This window comes from Spermophilus citellus (assembly GCF_964194105.1).
Source record: "Spermophilus citellus genome assembly, chromosome: 15".
NCBI lineage: Eukaryota > Metazoa > Chordata > Mammalia > Rodentia > Sciuridae > Spermophilus > Spermophilus citellus.
The window spans coordinates 25,447,609-25,460,770 of NC_138195.1; the positions used below are offsets into that span (position 1 = coordinate 25,447,609).

General features: G+C 36.4%; 1 protein-coding gene across 2 annotated transcripts in view; it reads right to left on the reverse strand.

Moving 5' to 3' along the window:
- Nucleotides 1-319: 319 nt before the first annotated feature.
- Nucleotides 320-13,162, reverse strand: part of ASAH2 (N-acylsphingosine amidohydrolase 2) — a 61,866-nt gene continuing 49,023 nt past the window's right edge. For both annotated transcript variants that reach the window (XM_081268116.1, XM_081268115.1), the window contains exons 16-20: nt 11,481-11,576; nt 9,022-9,168; nt 6,084-6,143; nt 3,078-3,166; nt 320-541 (exon numbers count right to left, since the gene is read on the reverse strand). In XM_081268116.1, the coding sequence (XP_081124242.1) occupies nt 352-541; nt 3,078-3,166; nt 6,084-6,143; nt 9,022-9,168; nt 11,481-11,576 (582 nt within the window). In that variant the 3' untranslated portion in view covers nt 320-351. The remainder of the gene's footprint in view (nt 542-3,077; nt 3,167-6,083; nt 6,144-9,021; nt 9,169-11,480; nt 11,577-13,162) is intronic.

A 13,162-nucleotide genomic window follows, 5' to 3' on the forward strand; every position in this document is an offset into this window, starting at 1 on the left:
TCAGGGAAATCATGCTTTAGGTTGTGAACTGCTAGGTGCTTGGCCACTGTAGTAAGATGAATGGGACACACCTCTCTTTCCCTCCCTGCCCTCTCTCTCCTCTCTCCCTCTCCCTCCCTCCCTCCCTCTCCCACTCTCCCTCCCTCCCTCTCCCTCTCTCTCTCTCTCTCTCTCTCTCACACACACACACACACACACACACACACACACACACACGCCTCTGTCCCATTAGCAGTAAACTATCTGTCCCCAAACAGGGGCGATCATAGAAGTCCAAATGGTAGTTCACATTCATGTGCAGTCAGTACATACAGAGTAAAGCTGGTCTTTAAAATAAATATCAGCTTTTCACTAAGTAGTTACAACTTCAAAAATGGAGGAAATGCCTTCAAATGGAAGTATGACCGCGGGCTTTAGGATCTCCATCTTGCGATTATGTCCAAAATATCTTATTCTGTAAATTCCTGGCTGGACAGTGTCTGGAATATGCCATTCTATGGTTGCATTGCTCCGACCCAGAAATCCCTTGTGCCAATAAAATCTGTTGGTAGAAAACAAATAAGCAAAACATCATTTTACTCTTAAAAATGTGTGATTAGACACATTTGACTGCACATATGGTACGGCACTATATTGTGTACAACCAGAGAAATGAAAAGTTGTGCTGCAATTGTGTACAATGAATCAAAATGCATTCTGCTGTCATATATACCTAATAAATAAATAAATAAATTTTTAAAAGTATGATTAGTAAAAGGGCTGGGAATGTAGTAGCTCAGTGGTAAAGCACCCCTGAGTTAAGTCCCCAGTACCAAAAAAAATTTGTGATTATTCATTCAATGAATATTCAAGCAGTGCCTACATTGAGCAAGGCCCTATTCTAGACATTGAGGATATAACACTGAACAGAATAGACATAAATGCCTATTTTCTAGAAGAGAACAGCTATTTGTAGAAATATCTTTACTTCTATCCTTCTAACTACCTAAACTCTGTCCACCCCAGGAAGCCTTCCATGATAGAACACAGATGTCCCCTGTTTTAAATTTCTATAGCATCCTTTTTGTCCTTATCAGACTCTGATACTTCTTTTCATATCAATTTAGTTGTTTAAAATGTATATTTTGAGACACAAGAGCTAAAGATACAGTGGTGAGCAAGATAAAGATGGTTTAAAGATTGTTTAAAGTTTCATGAACCTAACATTTTATTGGTGTAGGTATGGGAATAAAGGTAATAAACCCATACATTTTAGAATTTCGAGAGTAAGAAGTGCCACAAAGACAATAAGATTAAGACACTTCTCTAAGGAGTCCTCATTTACACTGAGTCCACACATGCCTGGAGGAGGAAAATCAAAGTGAATACAGAGAATACAAAGTGCCCAAGGAAGAAAATAATTTGCAGTGGCCAAGGAACAGAAAAGAGGTTGGCAGGAACAGTGAACTGGGCAAGAGTGGTGAGATGAGAGAAACATGGGCTCAGATCACACAGAGACCAGACCCTTTGTAAGAAACACAAAGGCATAACTAGCCAATCCCTCAGCTGTGCAGAAAGTAAATAGCTCGGGCACAGAGGGTATGATCAACGTTCTGTGTGTCTCAGTGACTGCCTCCGTGCTCCCCATAAATATTTGACCAAGCTACCCTGATGAACAAGGCAGAGGTCTGAACATATCCTCAGTGCTGACAGGGATTCTAGTTTAGCTTTTGAAAATAAATCATCCTTTCTTGTTATCACTATAACCATTTTCTAACAATAAATATGTATTGTTTAAAAACTGCCTATATTTTAGATTCCTACACACCAAAGAAAACCCATGCCTGTATTTGTATGTCATGGTTTAGATACAAGGGGTCCCCCAAAAGCTCATTTGTGAGACCATGCAAGAAAGTTTAGAGGTAGAATGATTAGATTTTGAGGAATGTAACCTAATCAGTGGATTAATCTACTGATGTAGATTAACTGGATGGTAATTGTAACAGGTAGGGTGTGGCTGGAGGAAGCATGTCTCTGGGGATATGCCTTTTGAATTAATATTCTGTCTCTGGTAAATGGAACTCTTTCTGCTTCTTCTCTCTGTTTCCTGGATGTTCTGAGCAGATTTCCTCCAAGCCCCTATTCCATGATGCTCTCCCTTACCTCAGACCCAAAGCTATGCAGTTGGCCAACCATGAACTGAACATCTGAAACTATCAGCCAAAATAAATTTTTCCAACTCTAAGTTGTTCATATCAGGTCTTTCAGTCACGGTGACACACAAAGCTAACTAAAACATTATGTATAGCTATCAAAAATACCACAGTATGATAAATCCTTATTTTTAGTTAACCATGTGAACCAAACCAACATGCAAAGAATTACTTGGTTTAAAACAATCTGAATCAGACACAAATTGCCAAATGCCACATTTTATGGTGTGAGAGTTATAGACTTTAGAATAAAAATATTTTCTTATTTCAGACACATTGTCAAAATCTTAAAATTATCCATTCAGCTCAAGAATCTGGTAATAAAAGACACTGAAATGTATGTATTTCTCTGAAGGAATGCCATGAGCTTACTACCTCTTTTCTTGCATCTATAAGAATTAAATGTAATTAATTAAATTAAATGTAACTTCTTAAGTTTCAATAGTTCAAATAAAGAATCACTGGCCATACACAAACAAGCATTACAAGTTGAAAATAGACTTGTTCTTTACCCAATAGGAACATTGAACTCTGTAGATACATCTCCGCTCCCTCAACCAAGATCCCTTTCAACCAATCTGCAAGAAGGTTAGTCAATTTTTTAAGGGTAATACCTGTAATCATGGAAAGAAAAAAACTGCCAAGATGTCTATAAGACAGGAGCCATAACCTCATTAGCACCTAACATTGTAGAAGCACACACCACACCGTTTTGTCTAAAAAAAAAAAAAAATCAATTAAATAAAGCCAGAGAATCCTGGGGACTTTGATACCATAAATACCATATGGAGTCAGTCTTCTCATTTGCCTTTCCTGCATTACTAACCAACTCTTTTTGAGGCTTTACACATGTACAAAGACAAAATATTCCATAATCATGCTCACCGAGTCTCCCAGGAGGCATCATTATACATTATCTGCCACGCTGCTGTAGTGTTCTCATATTTCTCCACAGTAAGGAAGGTCTGGTAGGTCTGAAATGCAATTAACATAACTCATCAGGCACTGCACAGTCACAAAAAGGATCCTTTCTGTACTAAGACCTTTTGATGACCACATGTCAACCTTGTATGAAAATGTATTTGAATTTCATCTGAATTCTTAGGCGTTCCGCTTAACCTATGCCATAGCCTCATAATGTTAACTTATCCAGTCTATTAAAAACCAAGACATTTTTAGAAATTTGAAGGAAGTGTAATTATGGAGCTCAAAGCAAATTTTGGAGGTTAGAGCTGAAAAGAAACTCGAAATAAAACTTGAGACTTTAAAAAAGGCATAAGTCAAGGCTTCTCATGACGTGTCTCTTGATCTATATTCTAAAGCTTTCTCTAGTTGCCTAGTGATTTAGGAGGGAAAATGGAAAAGTTTCTTCATCTCTCCATCTCCAAGTGAATGAATTATTAGTTACAGCACCTCCCTGAGTGAAAGCGCTGAAAAGAATATATTAAACCTTCCCTGTCCTGTGGTGTTAAAGGCAGTCCCTCTATTTTGTCATAATGGATTCCCATAAACCATATCATAAGCAGATTTTATTTCCCTATTGGAAGATCACTGTAACACAGCAATTTGTTTCAGACCAAGAATTCAGCTTCAAATAAAGTACAGATTTGAATAATATGACAAGCTATTCAATGCAAAGACCATAAATCTTCAATTTCCCTCAAAATCCTTTGGACTGTGACTCTTAAAGATAGGACTTGTGCTTAATTCAGCTTTATCCATCATAGTCTTTACACCTGTCATTTACCAGAGCTCAAATAACCCTTTACTGAATATACCGCTTACTTACACTGAGCCATGTAATTTTATAAAATTCTTCTCTAATTATTCAACTGATGGATTGCATTCAATAAAGAAATTTTCATAACCATAGTAATTTGTAAAGAGAACTGTTTCTGTCTAGTTAGGACCTGTTAACTGTTTCTTTTTTTAATGTTTATTTTTTAGTTTTAGGTAGACACAATATCTTTATTTTACATTTATGTGGTTCTGAGAATCGAACCCAGTGCTTCATGCATGCTAGGTGAGCACGCTACTACTGAGCCACAACCCTAGCCCAGGACCTGTTAACTTTTTCTGTTAGTTGGGAAGGCCTTAGATGAAGAAGGAGATACCATGGATCCTAATTACTACATCTAGAATACCAACTGGAAAACTAGTAGAAGCCACCAAACATTGGGGACAAAACATGGGTATCATAAACTATTCCAGATGCATAATTAGTTAATCTTTCTAGGGTTTAGTTTACTCATCTATAGATTAAGGACAGTAAAACAATGTATTGGGCAGTAATGAGGATTAAATGAGATTTACATGATGAGGCATATAAAGTACTTAGGCTAGTAGCTACTACTAATAAGCATGCATTGAATAGTAATGATGATGATATAATGATTATTAAAAATAAAGGGTACTAGAAATTGTTTTGCACAAAGTCCCTGAGCATTCATAGAAATTAATTCTATTCTCATTATAGTTTTTACTCATTTAAGCATTTTGTTCTCCTGCTTCTCCATGGCATTAATGATGACAGTGCTTCTCTACCTTAAGGATATAGGATGACAGCTAAGCCTGATATAATGTTCCAATATCTTCAGAAAATAATATTATAAGCATGTTAATATCCTTGTATAGCTTGATCTCCCAGTGAAATTATTTCAAATAGGTGCATATTGACTATCCAAGCAGAACATTTCCCCCAATCTCATATTTGACAATGTCATAGGGCCACAATGGTTATCGTGGCTATACCAGCATTTTAAAAGGAAAGCTCATTTAGAAGAAAGGTATTTTAGATTATAAGTGACTATGGACCCTAGGCAAATGGCTCATGGATAAAGCAAATACATTCTTAGCTCCTTTAAAATATACAACCTTGAAATCATTTTCATATGCCAATTTTGTTTTCCTCTACAGATTTATTCACTGTTTAAATTTTTGCAACCAGAATGTATCCCATTATTACTTGTATGGTTATTAAGACTATCCTAAGGAAGCCATAGAAGAGTAAGATTACTTCATTTTATTACTAGATACATTGCATATGTGAATAATTTATCATATATGTCATGAAAAGAAATTTTCATAATCATAGTAACTTATAAAGAGAATTTTTCTGTCTAGTTAGGGCCTATTAATTGTTTCTATTAGTTGGGAAGGCCTTAGATGGAGTAGGAGATACCATGGATCCTATATGAAAGTCTATATCCTATAAGAAAGTCTAAAATGCTATGTTATGACCTCTTAATAGTACACTTCCTCTGAAAAGCAGATTTATAAGAAGAAGGGTACTTTCACTTTCTATTTTATATGCTTCTACAGTGTTCATTTTTGCATTGTACAAGTGTTTCTGATGCCATTTTGCAAGATTAATAAATAAGCACCCTGTTAGTGCCAGCAGTCAAGAGTAGGGAATAGTCAATAAAAAGTAAAGTAAAGCCCGTGGGTCAGAACCCACACCCACAAGGCATCCACCCAGGGATCCGTAACTATCCCCCAGCAAAGGAGGTGGGACCAGGGGCAACAATACTAGAGAAGAAGGAGAGGCCCACAGAGGAGGGAAACAGAACTAAGGACACAGTTCACTTGCTTGGCCCTTTAATTGTTTTTACAAATTATTGGAGTTCTAAATATGAGTACATAAATGAGATTGTGTTCAAACATCATCTAAAAAGAAACACAGTCCTATATGAACTGTGCCATATGTGTCCTAAATAGAGCCAGGTTAGATGTCTCCTGTGTAATGTTTTTCCAGACTCCATTTCACATTAACTTTATCCACTGCACATTTTCCCACCTCAAAAAATAAGATGCAAAACAAGTTTGCACATTTTTTCTTTATGTTGTGAACCTCTAAAAGAATTTAAATTTGTAAAGACAATTGATGCTTACCCGGTTTTCTGCTGAATTCTTTGGGTTAGCACCTACAAATGTAACTTCAGCAACTTCTCCCTAGAAATAAAAATTTCATTTAGTGAGCTCTAATAAAAGAATTTTTGCTGTACTCATATTCAAGTCATTATCTACTATATGTTCTGGATGCCTATATAGATTCTTTTCTATTAATCACGTGACTACCTTCTAAGAAAAGGAGGAGAAATACCCTTGTAACAATGAACATGGGGTCAATGAATTTTCTTCTGGTAGATTCAGATATAGATGAAATTTTCTCATGCCTCTCTCCCACACACACCTGGGAGATTGACTGAATCAAATAAGAGGAGTTAAAACTCTCCATGGATGACTTATCTTATATTTCTATAAGATGGAGTCTCTAGGTGTGCAGTACTCTACCACCTGAAATAATTTAAAAACTGAAAAACAATCCCCAAGTGGTAGAAAACAAGGAATATAAGCTCTACAGTTATGTAGGGATTCTGACTGTGGAAATATATAGGAAAGTGTTCCCCTGGTGAGCAAACTCCTAGAGGGTAACAAGCACCTGTTTCCTACCCTTAGAATGCCCTGCAATCTTTCTTAGGATCTAGTAATATAGCTAATATATGTGCAATATCTATCTGGTATGGCAATGCCCTGAGATGCCTCTGTGTTAGAGCCTCATAAAGCCTCAGACTTGATTGCAGGCACATAGCTCCTGGGAATAGAAGAACTTATTTGCTAGATAACTACAGTGTTTCACCAAGCTCTGGACTCCTGGAGCTGCCTGCCTAACAGTAACTTCACACAATGGACTTTCTTGAGAACTGCACAAAGCTCCTAACATTGCATATTGTAACTATGAAATGTAAATGCACAATAAGCAACCTTATTGATACTCTAAACGATAATGTGGTTATGGTACTAATGACCTAATGTAACCTATTGGTATAAGTAAGTGTGGCCGCTTGGACACCGCTCTGCCAACTTCCCTGCCTCTGTGCCTTGTCTCTTCTTTATTATTATTATTCTTTAAACAATTGCTCCAAGTTAGTGCCTTCAGAGTTTAAAAGCCAGGACACAAAAAGAAATTCAAGTCAAGCCAGGGAGTCTACCTAAGTTGAAGGTATGGAGGAGGGAATTCAGGAAGACTGAATAAGTTCACAGCTTAGAGTACCAGAGAGCAGAGTACCATAGAAAGGAGAGTTAATGGGGCAGGGAAGGGTGAGAACGCAAAATTTGCAAAAGGCAGAGTTTAAGTGCACAAGCATGCATGGGAGCTACCTGAAGCCAGAAAAGATTCACCTGAAAGAATTAGGTGGAAGAATCCCCAGGTTCACATGGAGTTGTAAAAAGTTCTGTTTCCATCAACCAGATTAGAAAACTTTATAATTAAGAAGAGTTTTACCTCAGTGGGGTAGGGTGATGGGTAGGGGAGAATGGATTTGCCCTAGACTAAAAGTTTTTCTGGCCCTTCCTAAAAAGCTTAGTAATAAGTAAAACCATAGATAAAAGCAATACAACTAAAATCTAGTTCTTTGAAGACACAAATTACTGAAATCAGGAAGAAATAGGAGGCAACATTATCAACCCTAGAGAAATTAAAAGGATTATAAGGGAATATTATGAATAACAAATTTTATATTGTAGCAACAACTTAAACAATATAAACAAAGTGGGAAAGTTTCTAGACAAATGGAAATTGCTAGAAAGATAAAGATTACTAAAAAGAAAGTTAAATTCTAGGGAAGACTCAAAGGAAAAAAAATAAAATATTTGAGTAGGCTTATAACAAGTAAAGAAATTAAATAAGTAATTAAAATTATTGCCATAAATAAAAGCCCAATTCCATAGACTCATGCAGATAAATCTAATCAAATATTCACACAAGAAATGATACAAATAATCTTCTGCATGCTTTTCCAGAAAATATAAGAGGACATGCTACCCAATTTTTTTCTTTGCAACCTCTGCAGACAAAGACAATGCACAAAAGAAAACTACAAATATCCCTCATGGGCAAAGATATAAAACTCCTTAGCAAAATATCAGCAAATTAGTGTCAGCAACAGGAAAAAGCATGAATATGCCATGATGAAAGAGTATTTAATATCTGAAAATCAGTTAGTGCAATATACCATTTTAATAGAGTAGAAAGCAAAAGCAAAACAAAACATGATCACCTCAGTAGTATCTGCAAAAATCCAAAACCCACCACAAGTAAAAATTTGAACAAGTGAAGCATCAAAGAGAACTATCTCAACCTGATAAGGTCATCTACAAAAACCCTAAAGAAAGAGTCATATTAAATGAGGGAAACACTGAATATTTTTCACCTAAGATCAGAAACAAAGCAAGGATGTCCATTCTCACAACTTTATTCAACCTTGTATTTGAAGGTTTTAGACCATTCAACAACAACAAAAACAAAACAAACAAAAAAAAAGTGAAGACATCCAGAAAACATACACAGAGCTATTTTTTTTAATTGACATGATACTATATGTTGAAATTCCTAAGGAATCCATACCAAAAACAAACAAACAAGAAAACCCACCTATTGGAAATGATTTAGCAAGACTCTGTAGAGCACACAATCAACATAAAACGCACAGGTAAAGATCTTGCTTCATTTCCATATGCTTGATTTAAAAGACATATTCTCTCAGCTCCAGTGAATGGTTCTTTCACCATCCATTTAAGAAAAAATAATATTTTAAAGTACAGAAATCTAATTTTACATAATTACCCCCGGAAAATAAAAACATTTCCCATTCTCTTTACTTACATTATTTACTTACAGAGTCTCTACAGAAAATAACTCTCAAAATGATCACTGGTAAAGCTGCCCTATGGTATGATTAGTAGCAGGTGGTAATATTAAACCATATCCTTCCCTTCACCTCCAAAAACGTGTCTCTTAGATATTTTAAAACATCTCTCTGAGTCTTACCACTCTGTATTTAGGTTTCACTGGCTCTAGGACATCCCCAAAATTTCTGCCTATTGGTGGTTTATCCTCAATATTAGGAATTAGTGGGATAATCAGTTGTTTGAAAAATGGAGGCTCTGGACCGCTGCTCATGTTGGCGACTGTATCCTGAAACAGAGAGCATTTGCTTAAGGAACACAATGTGGAATCAAAGATCCTTTTAGACATCCATCTCCAGAAATAATGCTTTCATTAAAGGAAGTATGCGCGTACACACACACACACACACACACACACACACACACACACCCCTAACAACCTTTAACAAAATGTGAGCCTGGATGACGATCATTTATATTTTGCCATTAGAAGAAAGTTTTGGTCAGAGGTTTCTGTTTTATTCCCCTGAGAAGTGTAGTACATGGATCAGAGAGGAATCTTGTAAGCACAATACTCAAGTTTAGATTCTGGGGCAGCCATTTTTAAATTGTGTGGCCTTGGGACAAGAGCTTCACACATGATAAGCCTTCATAACGTGACACTGGAATTGTTCTCTGAATCTACAAAAGGTGTTGAAACTCTCCTAGAGTCAGTACCAATTTTCCTTCTGAATTTTTGCCTATAACAATTAAAGAAAATAATAAACACATTTTAATTTAAAAATTTAAGATCAGTTGACATCCTCACTGGTTTAGTCTCTTTTCCACAAAATTTACCATTTCTAACAGTTTCCTCAGAATGTGAATCTCAAACTTAATAGCTCTTGGTATATATTTAATGTTATTTAACCTTCACAATGTGTATTTATCTTTACAACAGCAATATGGGACAGGTATGTATTACCATTCTCATTTTGAAAGTGAGAAAATAGACTTGCAGACAGTCATTTTTTCAAGATCACATAGGCAGTCTTAAATGTGCTACTGTAAAGGAGATCAAATTTTCACAGACTGAACTAGTTTTCTTCACTAAATAATCTCCATAATTGAAGAATTTGTTTCTGTGAGAAGAACTAGAAACCTCTGGCTACAACCAAAGTTACCCAATAGTTCTTTCTAAGGATAGGTTATAGGTTTATATTTTTATATAATTTAAATATTCCACAAGTAGTTTTAGCTTTTATAATAAAAAGTGAAAGTACAAATAATTTTACATCAAAAAAGTAACACAATTAAACTGAGAAACTATGATAAAATAAAAATCAAGTAATTTTTTAGGGGTGGGGTACCAGGGATTGAACTCAGGGCACTCAACCACTGAGCCACATCCCCAGCCCTAATTTGCATTTTATTTAGAGACAAGGTCTCACTGAGTTGCTTATTGCCTCACCATTGCTGAGGCTGGCTTTGAACTTGCAACCCTCCTGTCTCAGCTTCCCAAGCTGCTGGGATTACAGTTGTATGCCACTAAAGACATGCAAAGTAAACACAACATGCAGAAATTTTTCTGCACAATGAGAAACAAATGGCAGAGGCATATGAAAGTGCCAATATTTGACCAATTGTACCTACAGGACAGCAATGTCATCTATTCCTATATCATATATCCAAGCTCTTTCTTTCAAAAGGCTTTATTGTCTGTGCTTCACCACAATCATTTCACAGCTTTTATAGAGGTTTGTATGTTATTATAGAAGGGTCTATTCATCATTTAAAATCTTTACCCTACTTGTTGACTAATCTGGTACCACAGGTGCAGCTTCACAATTAACTGTATCCCAAAAGAACGATTTCCACAATTAAAGTTTTTTTTTAAATTAAGTAAACTTGCTCAGTTGTATGTATTTCAGGTAGATGCACTTCCAAGGTAGTGTGCATCCCAAGGTGATACTGTGTTTCATAAAATCTAAGCATCCACTCACAATAATGACCTATATTATGTTTTTAATCACCAAGATAGTAAAAAAAAGTGCTATTAATTATAATGGTAAGATTTCTCTGATTGGAAGATACACCCCAGTTTTAGAGATGTTATAATGTGGAAAATTGGCATCCTACAATTGATGCACTACTCAACTCTTGAAGTGAGTCAGAGAATCTGGCAAGGATAACAGAGCACTGGTCCAACATCCAAATATAATTATAGTAGGCCTGAGACTTATCTTTGAGCCTTTTTGCTCATCTGAAAAATGAAAGCAAACAATATCTTCTTCTCATGATAATTGTGAGAATGAAAAAATTAAATATAAGAAAAAGCTGCCACCACTCAAGATGTTAACTGAATTTGAATTTTACTATCAGTAAAATGTTGGTTTTTTTCTTAAGAAATATCACAAAGCTATGTTTCTTGTAGGGAACCCTGTATGTACTTCAGGTAGATGCACTTTTTGTTTAATATAAAGATTTTCAAAGAAACTGAACATGTGAAGGTAATGTTTTCTCTTTCCTCCCTCTATACCTCCGCCCCATGAGGCAAACATGCACACACACACACACACACACACACACGCACACACACACGGGGGGGGGGTATTTAATTACTGTTGCAATGGCTTTGGCAAGGCCTCTGAAGAGCTGGATATAAGCAGACAGAGTATGTGGTCCATAAATTGTAGATGCTGCTTCATACCGCTGAGCCTGCAGAAGCAAACAGAGGTGTAGACAGTTCTGCACATTTCAAACAAATCATTCACAGAGGTGTAACATTTAGGTTGGATATCCACATTATTCAAAACCAGGCTCATCTTCAATATTATTTAGAAAAAAAATGAATGTGGGCATTTCCATTTACCAGCCCAAGTAAATGGGTCTCATAAATTACTCATTAAAGACTAGGGCAGAAGGGTAGGAGGGGAAGGGAGAGGTCAGGGGGTTATAAATGATGGTGGAATGTGTTGGACATCATTATCCAAAGTACATGTATGAAAACATAAATTGGTGTGAATATACTTTGTATACAACCAGAGATATGAAAAATTGTGCTCTATATGGGTAATATGAATTATAATCCATTCCACTGTCATATATAAAAAAATTAATTTAAAAGGCCATTAATGACCATTAATATCTCTGCTTATACCATTGATATTACCACTCCATTCAATCTGAAAGAGGGTGCCAGCTCTTGAACTTGTGCCTGTGAAGTGATTATCCCAAGGGCACACATCAGGAGAAAAAAAACAGGGTTAAAATAGTTGTAGTAACTCCTGGATCAATTAGGTATTAACAGTCCTCTCTGGAGAAGGAATTTTAACCCAAGCAGCACTAAGAATGAGAGTCAAAAGGCCCTCTCTCTACCTGAGCACCAGGCCTTTGGTTGTTCCACAGACCCTCAATGTCATCAAATCCAAAAGGGCACACAGTGTTCCAGACCCACCAGTCTTCCTGGCAACATTCTGCATCCCAATGAATGCCATCCTTCCAGATTCTCACACAAGGATCCTCTGATAGTCAACTTACACTCTTCTTTCTCCTTCATCCTACATCCTCTAAGACTCCAAATCATGTCATTCTCCCTCTTTTAAAACTTCTTGAGTCTGTCCATTTTCCTGTGCCTTCAATTCTTGTACACAACCTACATCTCTTTCCAGATCTTAGCTACAACTTCATAATCAGTTGTGTCTCTATACGTGGCCTTCACATTCATTCTCCATACTGTTATCCTATGTCCTTTCTAAATCACAGAATAGACTGAAGCATTCCTTTGCTTGAATCCTACTGCATTTCCCCAGAACCTTCCTTACTGAGCCAAAGCTCTGTTTTGCTGCACTACACAGATGACTCTCCATCAACTAACCCCTGCCCCCGTCCTAGCCCTTGTCTCACCACCACCCTCAACATACTTACTCCAAGACACTCACTAATTACGGTCCACTAATGTGCTAAGTCTGTCCCTCTGGTCCTTTGTGTGTTCACTCCCTTCAATATAAAACACTTTCCTAATTTTATTTGTTTGGCAAACACTCACTTTTTCTCAATAATTCAGACAAAATGTTACATCTTCCAGTCTCTGTCCTCAAATACACACACTAGACTAGTGTTCTTTCTCCTTGTTTTCGTATCACCTGTGCATACCTTTCACAGAAATTGGATCATCTGTTCTCTTTCTACTAAATATTAGTTTCCAGTGGTCTTGAAGGCAGGAACGGAGTCTTTTCATTGTTATATCCCAGAAAGTGATTAGTACAGCATCTGTTACTAGTACTTATCTGTTTGATTATTTA